The 13,133-nt window shown below is 33.0% G+C and overlaps 1 protein-coding gene across 17 annotated transcripts in view; it reads left to right on the forward strand.

Annotated features, from left to right (window-relative positions):
• Positions 1-13,133, forward strand: part of MCTP1 (multiple C2 and transmembrane domain containing 1) — a 528,482-nt gene that overhangs the window by 301,467 nt on the left and 213,882 nt on the right. For 8 of the 17 annotated variants that reach the window (XM_049108211.1, XM_049108223.1, XM_049108215.1 and 5 more), the window contains exons 6-7: positions 889-936; positions 5,010-5,048. The exons of 4 other annotated variants lie outside the window; for them this stretch is intronic. In XM_049108211.1, the coding sequence (XP_048964168.1) occupies positions 889-936; positions 5,010-5,048 (87 nt within the window). The remainder of the gene's footprint in view (positions 1-888; positions 937-5,009; positions 5,049-13,133) is intronic. 5 more of the 17 variants (XM_025437295.3, XM_049108220.1, XM_049108216.1 and 2 more) reach the window with 1 other exon arrangement.

The following is a 13,133-nucleotide window of genomic DNA, read 5'->3' on the forward strand; positions in this document are numbered from 1 at the left end:
GGAAAGCAATAGAGGATGATTTTTGCATTGATCCTCACCCAGCAAAATTATAAGGGTTCTATTCTCTTTGATTATTAGGACAGAAATAATCTATTTTAAGCTTTTGGGATTTAAGACTTTAGTCCAAGAACCATGTGTTTAGACTTGTGCTTGTATTTACAAAACTTTGCTAAATATTTTATATTTGTTAAAATAGGGAATGGAAGACATGAGTTTCAAGAGCTAGTAACAAATTCTAACAATCAAATAGGAAATAGAACATTAATGTTAAGAAAATGCTATCAAAAGTAGGAATAAATTAACTGGAAATACAGAGTACTTAGCATCACAAAGTGCTAAAGTTTCTAAAACAGTTATCTTGTGAGGTTTTTTTTATACACTCTTAATACTGACAGTATATTCCATGAATAATGCAGTTGGGATGATTTCTCCTTGTGTGGATTGCCAGTTCTGGAAATCAGTAAAACTGAAGAATGAGTTGAAAATCCTATCAGCCTACTGAATCTACTAAAGCCTCTAAAACATGCAATGTCTAATTACAGCAATTTAAGCAGTATAGTATGAGTAATAGCAAAAGTATTTCAAAATTGCTTATACTAAAATCTTCTCCATTGAGTTCATCAATGAGTCTTTAAAAAAAATCTCAGATGTGAACAGCTATATAGAGATATGTATTTTTTTAAGTTTCCAGCATTGTGTGTATGAGAAACCACAATCTTCATGGGGGGTAGGGGCATGCTGATGAGTTGCATGACACAGCTGTCATTTCTGTTTTGAATGCATGTCTTGTTTTTGAACCTACAAAAGTGTGTAGTGCATACATGTGTGTCCTGTATATAGTATTTTGGTCTGATAGTGTGTTTGAGTTCTTTCTGGCTCTTTTTCTAGCAGAGTTCAATCCACAGCTTTCTTCATTGGAGAATTTGTGAAATAAAAGTGAGTTAATTTGTGTTACACACTCTCTTAGATACAACCTAGACCTACAAATTGCTTGGCTAAAGCTAAAAAAATAGAAGATTGAAAGAAACATATGAATTGACCCTCATTGGCCTTTAGCAAATTTTACAAAATACCTTTTTCATGTTGATTTATTTTGCAAATTTTTCTCAATTATTTTATAGCTAACATTAAAAAAATCCATCTATAAAAATTTAATGTTTTATAATATGTCTATACTATAATATCTAGCTATTTTGTGATTATTTTTATATCTTTAGTAGCCATATAATCACCTTTAAAAATACTACAACAAAAAATAAAGCTAAAAAATTGAATGAGATTGTGAAATGTCATAAAAATATAATCAATTCTATAGCTTTATCACAGACCATATTTTTCTGCTACTTCTTTCACTGGCTTCAAAGAAAGTTGAGCTGCAAATGAAGAAGTTTGACTGTCCTGTAATAATATTAGATAATGATGGTTTCAAAAACAAATTCATATGTTTCTCAGCTGAAGTTAAGATCATAGAGCAAAATGTAAATCTTATTTTTCTATAATTTGCTTAATCACCTATCTTTAACATTTCCCAAACAATCTTTCTTTTGTAATATCTACACAGATAGCAAGGGTAACAGTAGTAATACTATGTTTGTTAAATTCACCTTTTTTTTTTTTTTTTTTTACTTTTCTACTGTTTACAGTTTTATTGAATCTAGCTTAACCCAACCATCTAAAAAGAAAAGAAAACTTGGGAGTGGGATACTTAAACCCATTATTTAGCTAGTTGGCGTGGCTCAAGAAGCAGAAATCTTGTTATAAAATCTAGGGACTACTTTCTTTCACATACACTAAAATAAACTCAAGATGGACTTAAGACCTAACTGTGAGACCTGAAACCATAAAAATCCTTGAAGAGAACACAGGCAGTGATGCCTCTGACATCAGCTGTAGCAACAGTTTTCTAGATATGTCTCCTAAGGCAAGGGAAATAAAAGCAAAAGCAAAATTAAACTACTGGGACTACATCAAAATAAAAAATTTCTGTACAGAGAAGGAAACAATCAACAAAACTAAAAGGCAACCTATGATATGGGAAAATATATTTGAAAATGACATATCCTATGAAGGGCTAGTATCCAAAATATATAAAGAATCCAACACCCAAAAGCCAAATAATCTAATTTAAAAAATGGACAGAGACATGAACAGACATTTTTTTCAAAGAACACATCCAGGTGGCCAACGACACATGAAAATATGGTCAACATCGCTCATCATCAAGGAAATGCAAATCAGAACTACAATGAGTTATCACTTCACACCTGTTAGAATGGCTAAAATTAAAAACACAAGAAAAAGCGAAGTGTTGGCAAGGATGTAGAGAAAAAGGAACCCTCTTGCACAGATGGTGGAAATGCAAACTGGTGCAACCACTCTGGAAAACAGTGTGGAAGTTCCTCAAGAAGTTAAAAATAGAACCACCGTATAATACAGTAATCCAACTACTGGATGTTTACCCCCAAATACAAAACACTAATTCAAAGGGATACATGCACCCCTTAGTTTATAGCAGCATTATTTATAGTAGCTGAACTATGGAAGCAGTTCAAATATCTTTTGTTTGATGAATGGTAAAGAAGATGTGATACACACACACACACACACACACACACACACAGTGGAATATTAGCCATATAAATAAATGAAATCTTGCCAGTTGCAACAACACAGAGCTATAGAGAGTACAATGCTAAACAAAAATAAGTCAGAGAAAGACAAATACCATATAATCTCACTCATATGTGGAATTTAAGAAACAATACAAATGAGCAAAGAAAAAACACAGAGAGAGAGAGACAAATAAAGAAACAGACTCTTAACTCTAGCGAACAAACTAATGGTTGCCAGAGGGGAGCTGGGTAGGGGGATGAGTGAAATAGGGGATGGAGATTACAGAGTACACTTATCATGATGAAAAAATAATAATAATAATTTTAAAAATCTAGGGACATTTTGAGAGTCACTGGATCCAATAATAGAATTCTAGGAACCAAATCAGGAAAATAATCAATTTGTCCCCATAACTGCCAGATTTCTCACATTTATACTCAGGGAAATGATTGACTTTTTGTTTATGTCAATGTCTCAGTTCTGAGAAATGATACCATGCAGTTGATTTGTAAAACCAATTTTGAGAGAGAGGAAAAATACCAACCCTATAGTTAGCTTTATGTCTTGAAGGTTTATTGTATGCAGTGGCTCTGAGTCAGGGGATATGGTTTTGAGCAGCAGTAGTGAATCTGTGTAATACTGAGTAGTGTTGCCCTGAGATTCAACTCTTCTTCATGTTCTGAGCCCCTTTATCATAGTATAACATATCTTACAGAATGGAATTTAGGAAGATTCTTAGAAAGTAGATGATGATAATAAGTGGCCATGAATTACAAGAGTTTACTTTTAGGCTTATTTATCTTAATTGTTCTCACTTGATTTGACTCGAAACATTATCTCTAGGAATTATCATTCTTTGTTCATTGAAACTCTGCTTTCTGAGAAAGTTGAACATTTATTGTCTGACTCCTACTGGCAGTTTTTCTGAATATGGCATTCCATGACACAGTTTGGCTTCCAACTGCCTTTCAGAGATAATAGAGAAGGTGGTGGTGGAGGTGGTGGTAGTGATGCTGATGATGATGACAATAACTCATTTAAGATCAACAACATTTATTATATGGCCACTACATGGCCATCTCCTCAACCCAATAGTGGGTTTTGTTGCACATCAGTACTTAGAAAACATATAAAATATTTCTATAAATAGTATTTGATAACAATGCTTTGCTGTTTCCTGGCTCCACTAAAAAAATAAGGAATAACTGTGACCTTAGGAAAACTATCACTCTTCCATATTTTGGTCAATATTTAACACAGGAAAAATATAACCTATAAAACCACTATCTACAAAGAAAAGGAATGAATCCTTATCACTGATAATTTTATGATTTTTCTCATTTCCTACTGTAGAACCTCTACATAATTCCATTGTCTTGGTTTAGGCCAAAGGTTGTCTTCTATATGACTTAATCTTATAGTAAAATCTTTTCTGTGTTGTTTTTTTGTAATTTATGAGTAGTTTCTGAAATGGTCCTGTTTTATAGTGAGTTTTGATGAAGGAGATACAGTTCTTAAAAGCACCAGTATGCTTCCTTGAGGTACAAATATGACAAGCATTTCTACAAGCTATATTATTTGCTCCAAATATTCCCTATTCTCCACTTGATTGGCCTTAAAGATAAGAGAGGGTAAAGAGGTTAATCAAGAAGTTAATACCTCAGTGTTCACTGAAGAAAATTTAAAACTGGAGAGTAAATAAAAGATCTTTATGCAAGAGAGCACTGATCTTGGGCACTCATTACAGATCTCCATTAACCTTAAGTAAAACTTGTAGCCATAAGTTACTTACTATGAAACACACAGACCAAAAACAAAACAAAACAAAACAAAAAAAACCAACATCAAATCCAAAAAACTGATGTAAAAGGTATGCTATGGCTAAACATTTAGCAGGAAGATCTACTAATGTAGCATTTTTCAGAACTAAAAGTATTAGTAGACACCAGTATAGTTAAAGATTAACTGGAAACAAATAGTTCTAAGATGCCACCAAAGGAACAAACTTACGAACATGTTTGAAGAGAAAAGTTAGCTGGTAAAGTCACTGTACATACTCAACTTCCATCACCAAAAGGAACAATTGCCAATCATGAGACTCAATTAGGTTTTTTTCCCCCCACCAATAATTAAGATATCTCAAATTTCCATTCGTTTTAAAAATACTGTCTCATTTCTTTCTACAAAAGAATAAAGCAAATGAACTCTCACCAGAAAGACTGCTTGAATGTTAAAGGTGCTTCTTCTAGCTGTGTGTATGTGATAAACAATTTTTGTCTTGTAAACTGGTTGTTGGAAACTGCTGTTTAAATGTTAAGTTACCTCTAGAAAACCACTGGCCGCCCTATCCTGTACTTGAGTGATAAGATAATGAAAATGCTTTATTTTGTTTACAGACAATGCTAATGAGGAAGAGCTGGAAAAGATCAAGTAAGGTAATGGCTTAGCATGTGATCTTTCAGCTTTTCTTGTTGAGAAGAACTATCAGCTGCATTCCAAATCTCTCTCACACCTCTTCACACTGTACTCCAGGATTTCATCCACTCTTGTTATTTTTTTCCCATCAACTTTAAGCAAATCATGGAATGCCTCTTAAGTAGCTAGAAATCACACTGATCACTCACATCCACATCACCCTCTTGCTAATGCCTGGTCCCTTCTCAGCATCATTCGCAGCATCCAGTTTCTGTTCTGTGTGCCACAGGGTCTAGAAAATGTCTTTGCTCCAGATCAGGAATAAAATGGTTGGGTAGAGACCACTCCAGAGAGAAGGAAGATTCATGTGACTCTCTGTCTTTGTTCATGAAAATTGAGTCCGAGATTTTCTAAACTCAAAATCCCTCTAGTGCTACATCTTTGGAGTCTATAATAAGAAGAGTTTTCCATCATGGCCTCTTCTCACTTCAAGAAATAGATGGCTCTTGGGAGTGAGAGGAGTTTATGGTTCCTGTAACTAAAAAGACCTGGCTCTTCTTATAACTTGTAAAATATATAAGATATAAACTAAACTTCTCATTTGTTCAGTGGTAGTATCATTCTTGGACACAAATAAATATCAAGATGAAACGGACTTTTATATGAATACTCCTCGAGATAAAGGGATGCTATTTGTAAAGATCTTCTTTCTTCAAATTTCTATTTAAAAAGTCAGTATTCATTTTTAATAGTAATTTTTTTAGACCCTGGAACATGACAATTTTTTTCCATTCTGATTGAATCATGCTATTACTTAAATTTTGTTTTAATTTTGTCATTTTTATTACTGTGAATTAAGAAAGTACATCAAATTGTTTTTGTATTTATGATATTGTCATAATTTGCTTTAACAAGTATTTCTTACTGTACAGTTTCTTCTCAATTCTTAAAGTATTAATGACTGAAAGATAATTCTCACAAAAAGGTCAGGGTCACATTAAAAATCGCCTTTATATTTTAATAAAGTGAAAGGCATTTATTAAAGAAAGTTGCTGAGTACTTCTGACTTAGTATTCACTGTGTTTTATATTGACCAAAATACAGTTTCAAAGGTTCTTTAAAGAAATGTTTGTACTCTTCATGTTTGTATTACACATTTTTCTTTGTAATTTTACTTCAAAATTAGTGTTATGTGAAAAGTATATATATTTTTAAAGTCATGTAATTTGGCTTTCCTCATTCTGTGTCTATACTATGACATACCTGTGTAAAAATGATATAATTCATTAATATACATCAATATTTTCTCTTCCAGATGTAGTTAAGACATAATGCTAGAGCAGGATATTATACAGTATTAGTACTGATCAGTAAGAATGATCCATTTTTTAAAGATTGTATTTATTTATTCATGAAAGAGAGAGAGAGAGAGAGAGGGAGAGACACAGGTAGATGGAGAAACAGGCTCCATGCAGGGAGCCCGACGTAGGAGTAGGAGTCGATCCTGAGATTCCAGGATCACACCCTGGGCCGAAGGCGGCACTAAACTGCTGAGCCACCCAGGCTGCCCATGAGAATGATCCATTTTATTGTAGTATGAAAGAAAGACTAAATATATAGATTCTTCCTTAAATAACTTATTTAATTCACATTTAAATGTAATTTTAATGCTAAATTAAGTAAACATAAATCCACATCTTTTCTTTTGGTTGACAGAAAAAAATTAAAATGAATAATAAACATCTATTCAATACTATTTTTACATCTAAAATTCTTGAAGTTTTAATTTATTATTGATCCATTTGTACATTCATACTGGTACATTTTTCTGGCTCGCCGTTGAAGATATAGAATTCTTCGAGTGCTAGCTCTGCACTTACTGGGGTACTTGGCAGATTATTTTTAGTTCGTGTGGTAAAATGTCTTTTGGGTTTTTAGCCTAAAGGATTTTCAGTTTTAGAAAATTTAGTGGGATTATTGAATGCCGAGTAAGGGAAAATCAGTTCACTCATTTGGTTTTTTTCTATGGGAACATACTGAACACCTGATAATTCATTCAAATCCTCACTGTCCCCTAAAACCTTTGCTGTGTTCTTCCATATTAACGTTACAAGGTGAGAGTGTTAAATTCAAAATCAAGGGAAAGTGTGTGACTTCCATGACCACATAGTCCGCCGTCCTTCACACACACTGAAATTGCTTCCCCAGTTCCCTCCTCCAGGGTTTGAAGGAGGAAGGATGATGTTCACGCAAATTGTGCTTCAGAAGAAACTAAGGGATGAGTGACTATACTATGTAATATTCCCTCTTCCATTTTTGGAAAAGGGTTATAATTTATTTGCATTACATTTACATATAGGTATTTTATATTTGATACAACTGTCCTCAAAGTCAAAGGGGAATTTTTCATATAAACAGGTCATTTTCATCTTTGGAATCTTGATTTATGAGAATGAGGTCTCCTGCTTTTCTGTAGCGGGGCTTTGATATGCAGCCTGTCTGTGGTACCAATGGTGATTACAAAATTTGAGAATTATGAACTTTGTGGCGAAGAGTTAGCTGTAGCCAGATAACGTTGCTAGATATTTGCTGTAGTACAGAGTTTTTCTTCTTGTTGTTTTCTTTTGTTTATGACGGCGACTTAACCATGGAGAGAGAAAACTAATTTGACATTGGTATTCTTAAAATATGCACATCTCCCCTGTATACAAGGGAGTCAGCTCATGGGATTTCTCATTATTTAAATATCTGCTCATCATTTTCATCATCTTGCCAATAATTGACTCTTTCAATGGAAATTACACTATTTGTGGCACTCTTATAATGTGGGGTTGTATATACTACTGAAAATGAGTTGAGTAGCCAACTTGAGGGCAGGGAATTATTATTGCTGTTCAGACTGACTTACGTATTATTTAGAGTAATTGTGTTACCATCCAACAACAAGTAGGAAAAGAAATGCACCTAAACTTGCATCTGAGAAGCAAGAATGTATAAAATACATGTTACATTTGAACGGTATGTTAACCAGTAAATAATTATGAATTCCATCATATCTCCTCTTCTGGGGATAGCATCCTTTAAAATTCTCATTCTGGTTTTCCACAAGCATACTTTCCATCCTGCATATTTGTAATCCTGCCCCACACTCAGCTGTTAAAGAAAAATGTTATTTTAAGAAGAAAGGGATCAATGTCTACCTAAACTTAGGCAACTGAATAATTATCCTGGTCAAAGAGTTATACTTACATGACAAAATGCATTTTGGCAGAGAAATGGTAATGCTTTGAATTATTGCAATATTTTATTCTTTAGAAGAAGCTTATCATTGATAATTTATTCTAAGGTTAAATTATTCAACAAGAAAGTTTCATGAGCTCAGAAGAGAAGATGTATATGTGTTTTGTGAATAAATTTTGTGGGGTCAGACAAAAAATAGAAAAAATAATGAAACAATTACCTCTATCAGACAGCCAGTAAGCAGAAATGATTTTACACTACATTGTGTGTGTATGTGTTTTAAGGTAGAAGAATTAGTTTATTGGTGAGTGTGGTAATAAACTTATGTGCTTTCAATAAATCACTTTAATTACATGAGATGTAACCATTGTGATGGTATAAAGATATACACACTGCAATTCATATTCTCAACAATAACAGTTTAGAGATGTTTTAAGAAGAGTTCATCCTTTGAATAATATAATATGGACTATGTGATCATGTCTCATTAGCATATCTTCTGTTACTTGATGGCTTATTTTTTTAGTAATATATCTTTTTTATAAAGATTTTATTATAATCACTTAGCATAATTTTAATGAACTATAAAACACTTTATTCACTGGTGAATGAAGCAATTTTTAATAAGACTTTTGGCAAGGATATTGTTAATTTAAACTAGAGAACACTTTCAACTCTAAGTCTGCAGGGCGTAGTTAAACCTGACACCTTGGATGACACATTAAAAATGCATCAGTGAAAACCTCTAAGTGCTTTAATTTAAGAAACGCTGGAGAAACAGATTAACGCATTTTTAAGTATCTCACACAGTCAGTCTGACATAGGAAAAAAAAGTCATTATTTAACAATTATCAGGTTCTTTCTCCAAAGACCTCATATCCTGATAATAAATAGCTGTTTTTTTTAAAACCCGCAAAACATGCAAACTTTTTTGGTCATTGACTCTCTCAACTGTGAGTCACCTCAATGGCTTTTCTTTGATGGCTCATTTCAAATTATTATGTATATATCTTTGAAAAAAAATAGATGTTTACATATTTTCAAAGGAAATATATAATTCTTTTAAAAATCCTTACCACTGTTTATACTCCCAAATCTGTGTTATTTGGGAATGCTCCCAAGTCAACCTCATAATTAAGGCTTCTGAGATTCCACAATGCAGCAATGAACAAAAGGCAAATAACATGAGTGTTTCTACCATAAAAGACTCTATTTTTACCTCACTCAACTAAACTCCTAAAATTTGTAGTAAGTTTATTTAAGATAGAGATATCATAATGCCAGTACATATTTGATTATGCCACAAAATACAGGGAGCCATAGTTAAGTTTTATGTTGAGATGATTTTTTTCTTGCTATTTTGACAATATTTTCCCATATACATTTTTATACATCATAACTCATAACTACAGGGATTTGCTGTAGCACCAGCTTTACATTTATGTGACCACTTTTGTTGAATTTTTAAAATGTGGGTCCTTGAGTGTGCAAATCTGGATGAGTTGGCACAAAGTGAAAGGACAAAGTGTGATCTCAAGCAGAGCATGCATGGCATGACATGTGCGTGCTAGCTCTAAGATGTTGAATTGTGGGTCATTGATTGGCCTTCACATTGCTGATATGTATTACCCAGTGAGCTGACAATTTCCCAAGATCCTTTCCGGACTGATCAAAGGGAGGGAACTAATAGAACTCCAGGATAATGAAGCAAAGGGTTGGTTGGCAAGATTATATGGCCTTCTATTTCAAAGACGGACATTTGTTTATATAACATACATCAGATATATCTAACATATATATCTATGTATAAATATGCTATATATATATGCTTATATATTATATATATGCTTATATATAAATATATATAGCATATTTATATATGCTTATATATATATATATATATATATATATATATATATATATATATTCAGTTGAATGGGACCGGGAGAAGGTTTATTGGTTTTCCAGTTGCCTAAATATCCACAGTGAAAATAAATGATAATTTTGTGAAGATTCTGTTTTCAAAGCCCTAGTTGACAAGAGTATACATGCATATGTGCCTGTGTTTAGACATATAGACAAACACACAAATAAAAGATTGAACTTAACATTTCTAGGAAAATGAAAGACAAAGCAAAGCCAGCCTTCAGTTATAGGGCATGTCCTCTGGGGAGCTGAGATTGTCTCGCTCTTGCAGAAATATTTAAATGGACAGGTGAAGTTGCAAGAGGGAATCATATTTGTGTTTGAGTATAAATGATATGAACACCAGTTTGAGTAACCAAGAAAACAGGAAAGTAGCATTTCAGTGTACATTCTGCTTACTTCATGTCCCTGTTTTCAGCTACATAACAATCCATAGGCATTTTCAACTTGATGGGAGCATCTAAGAGCCATAGCTTTGATAAACAGTGATAGCGGTCAGACCAGGAAAGCCTATGAAAATTATTTACTTATGGATTTATTTATTTTTAACCTTGTAAATGCCTGAAGAGTTATTGATAAAAGGAAATTGTGCAACCTATTAAAATATGCTGTACATTATGAGGGCTACCTGGCTTGACTTTCACATTTATATCTCAGGCTTCAAATGGGCGGTGAGTGTTGGACTATTGAAGAATTGCTGGATTATAGTAACGTGCAAAATGTTTAAAGCCTGCACACATTATGGCTAATAAAAAATATCACTATTAATTGATGTTTAGTGGCTAATCCTTGTTCATCTGATGACAAAGTCCTTAAAGGTTTTTATAATTTATTGAAATAGGAGGCTAAAAAATTTCATTGTATTCATTTTGTTAGGAAAGAAATGAACTGTCCTTTAGTTTTCTTACTCTGGGAAAAAAAGTATATCTTTTTTATTTTTAGATTTACAATCTTGTTACTTTTTAGATTCATAGTAGGATTTTTGATCTTTGAGGATCGATGTTCTTTATGTATGTAGGTGTTTTAGAGGAAAAACTAGGTTTAAATAAGATATGTCGGTGGATCTTGCTACTTTAATAAATTTAGAGCCTCAGCAGAAATAGTCAGCAATTCATTATTCAGGACAACTTCAGTAATTTTCCTTTGTTAATTTGATGTCTTTATTTTTTATGTTCTGCTTCTTTTTGATCTTACTTTATCATCTTAGCATTTTTTTTTCATCTTAGCATTTTTTAAATGGTACTTTTCCTCACTTACCAACCTTGTGTCTCGATGGAGACTGAGGTATCATGAAATATCTACAATCATGATTGAAGACTGGTCTTCTCTGAAATTCATGAATAGTTCATTTGGTTTTTCTTGCCCTCATAATAAAATCACTTTTTTTTTTTTTAGAACTCTTTATCACAATGCCAGGTGCCTTATTATTGCTGTTGTTATTAGTAGGAACTCTCATGAAAGGGAAGCCTTGGCTCATCTGCTGTGGATTATGTATTCAGCAAGGCAATAAATGGCATAAGGGTCCACAGGAAAATTAAGTTGTTCCATTTGAAATAAAGGCCTAAATTTACATGAGAATGTAGGTTGTAAAATGAAATATAAATTTTAGTTGATGAGTAATGACAGAAGTAATTAAGCATGGCTTGAAAAGCACAGCCCGGGGACATCAGTGGATCCAAATGTGGCTAATATTTTTGTTTCTCAAATTTTAACAGAGAAACCTAAGTTCTACGTCTTGATCGTTAAAATTCCCCCCACACACAAAAAATTCATCAGTCTCATCTTGCTCTTTGCACACTAGTCACATAATTAGGTCATTAACCTCTGTATTCACCTGAGGAAGAATGGGAAGTATGGAGCTGGTACAGTTTCAATATTAGTCACTTTAGACCACCTAAACTTTAAATGAATTGACAAGACTTTTAAATATTTAATGGTCATATTATTTGTTATAATTGTAATGAGTCCAAAGCCAATATTTTCACATCCATTTAAGTTGCCTTAATACATTTTATATTAAGATAAAACTTCCTGTTAGTTCCATAATTTGTGTTATTGGCTCTGGGGAAATATTTTGTGTAAAGAGACTTTAAGACTTCAGTTTCTTTAATATGATATTTTAAAATTTCTCCACGTGTTTGAGACATGTGCTTGATCAAGGTAAGGAGAGAATTGGCAATCCTAGAGAAAAACAAACATCTTTTGTAAAAGCTAGAAGATTTTTCAAATTAAACAATGTACAGCATCGAAAAAGACTGCAGTCATTCCATCTAAGGTTCATGCCCCAGTGTCCAAATGTAAATGTGTTTTTTTAAAGAGGCTTGGGGTTTTTTTGAGATACTGATGTGACAGTGAGTTAAGTGTGACAGATGAGAACCCGAGCTGTAAAAGTAAATGAATTATAACTCTGTAGTGCCAGTAAAATGATGTCTTAAACTCTAGGCTTTTTCCCAGTCACTACTAACATTAGCCATGCTACCTGACCAAACTCTATGTAGGTAGCTTGGGAAAATGAAAATAATTTTGTTGAGAAATAGATTTCCTGTAAAAACAAAACAAAACAGGTAGATGATATAGAGGATCCCTGATGTAATTCTGTTGCTAAATTTAAATTATTCAACTTGCTGCACACCCTAAATATTTTAGTTGACTATTATTTTCTGATACGATTTTTGACATCATGTTTGGAAGGAATGTCTACACCTAACCAAATGAAACTTCAAGTGACTAACAATCAATGAATTATTTATTGAGTACCTACTCTGCAATGGGCATCATGTGAGGTGCTGGACCACTATCTTAACTGCTAACACAAAATCATGGAATATTCAAATAAGTTACAAAACTTCATCCTCTTCATCATGGTGTCAACAGTCAATACTGCTCCAAAAATGTCCTCAGTTTCCCGTAATTTTACCATAACTGACACCTAGAGACAG

This window comes from Canis lupus, chromosome 3, assembly GCF_003254725.2.
Source record: "Canis lupus dingo isolate Sandy chromosome 3, ASM325472v2, whole genome shotgun sequence".
Taxonomy (NCBI): Eukaryota; Metazoa; Chordata; class Mammalia; order Carnivora; family Canidae; genus Canis; species Canis lupus.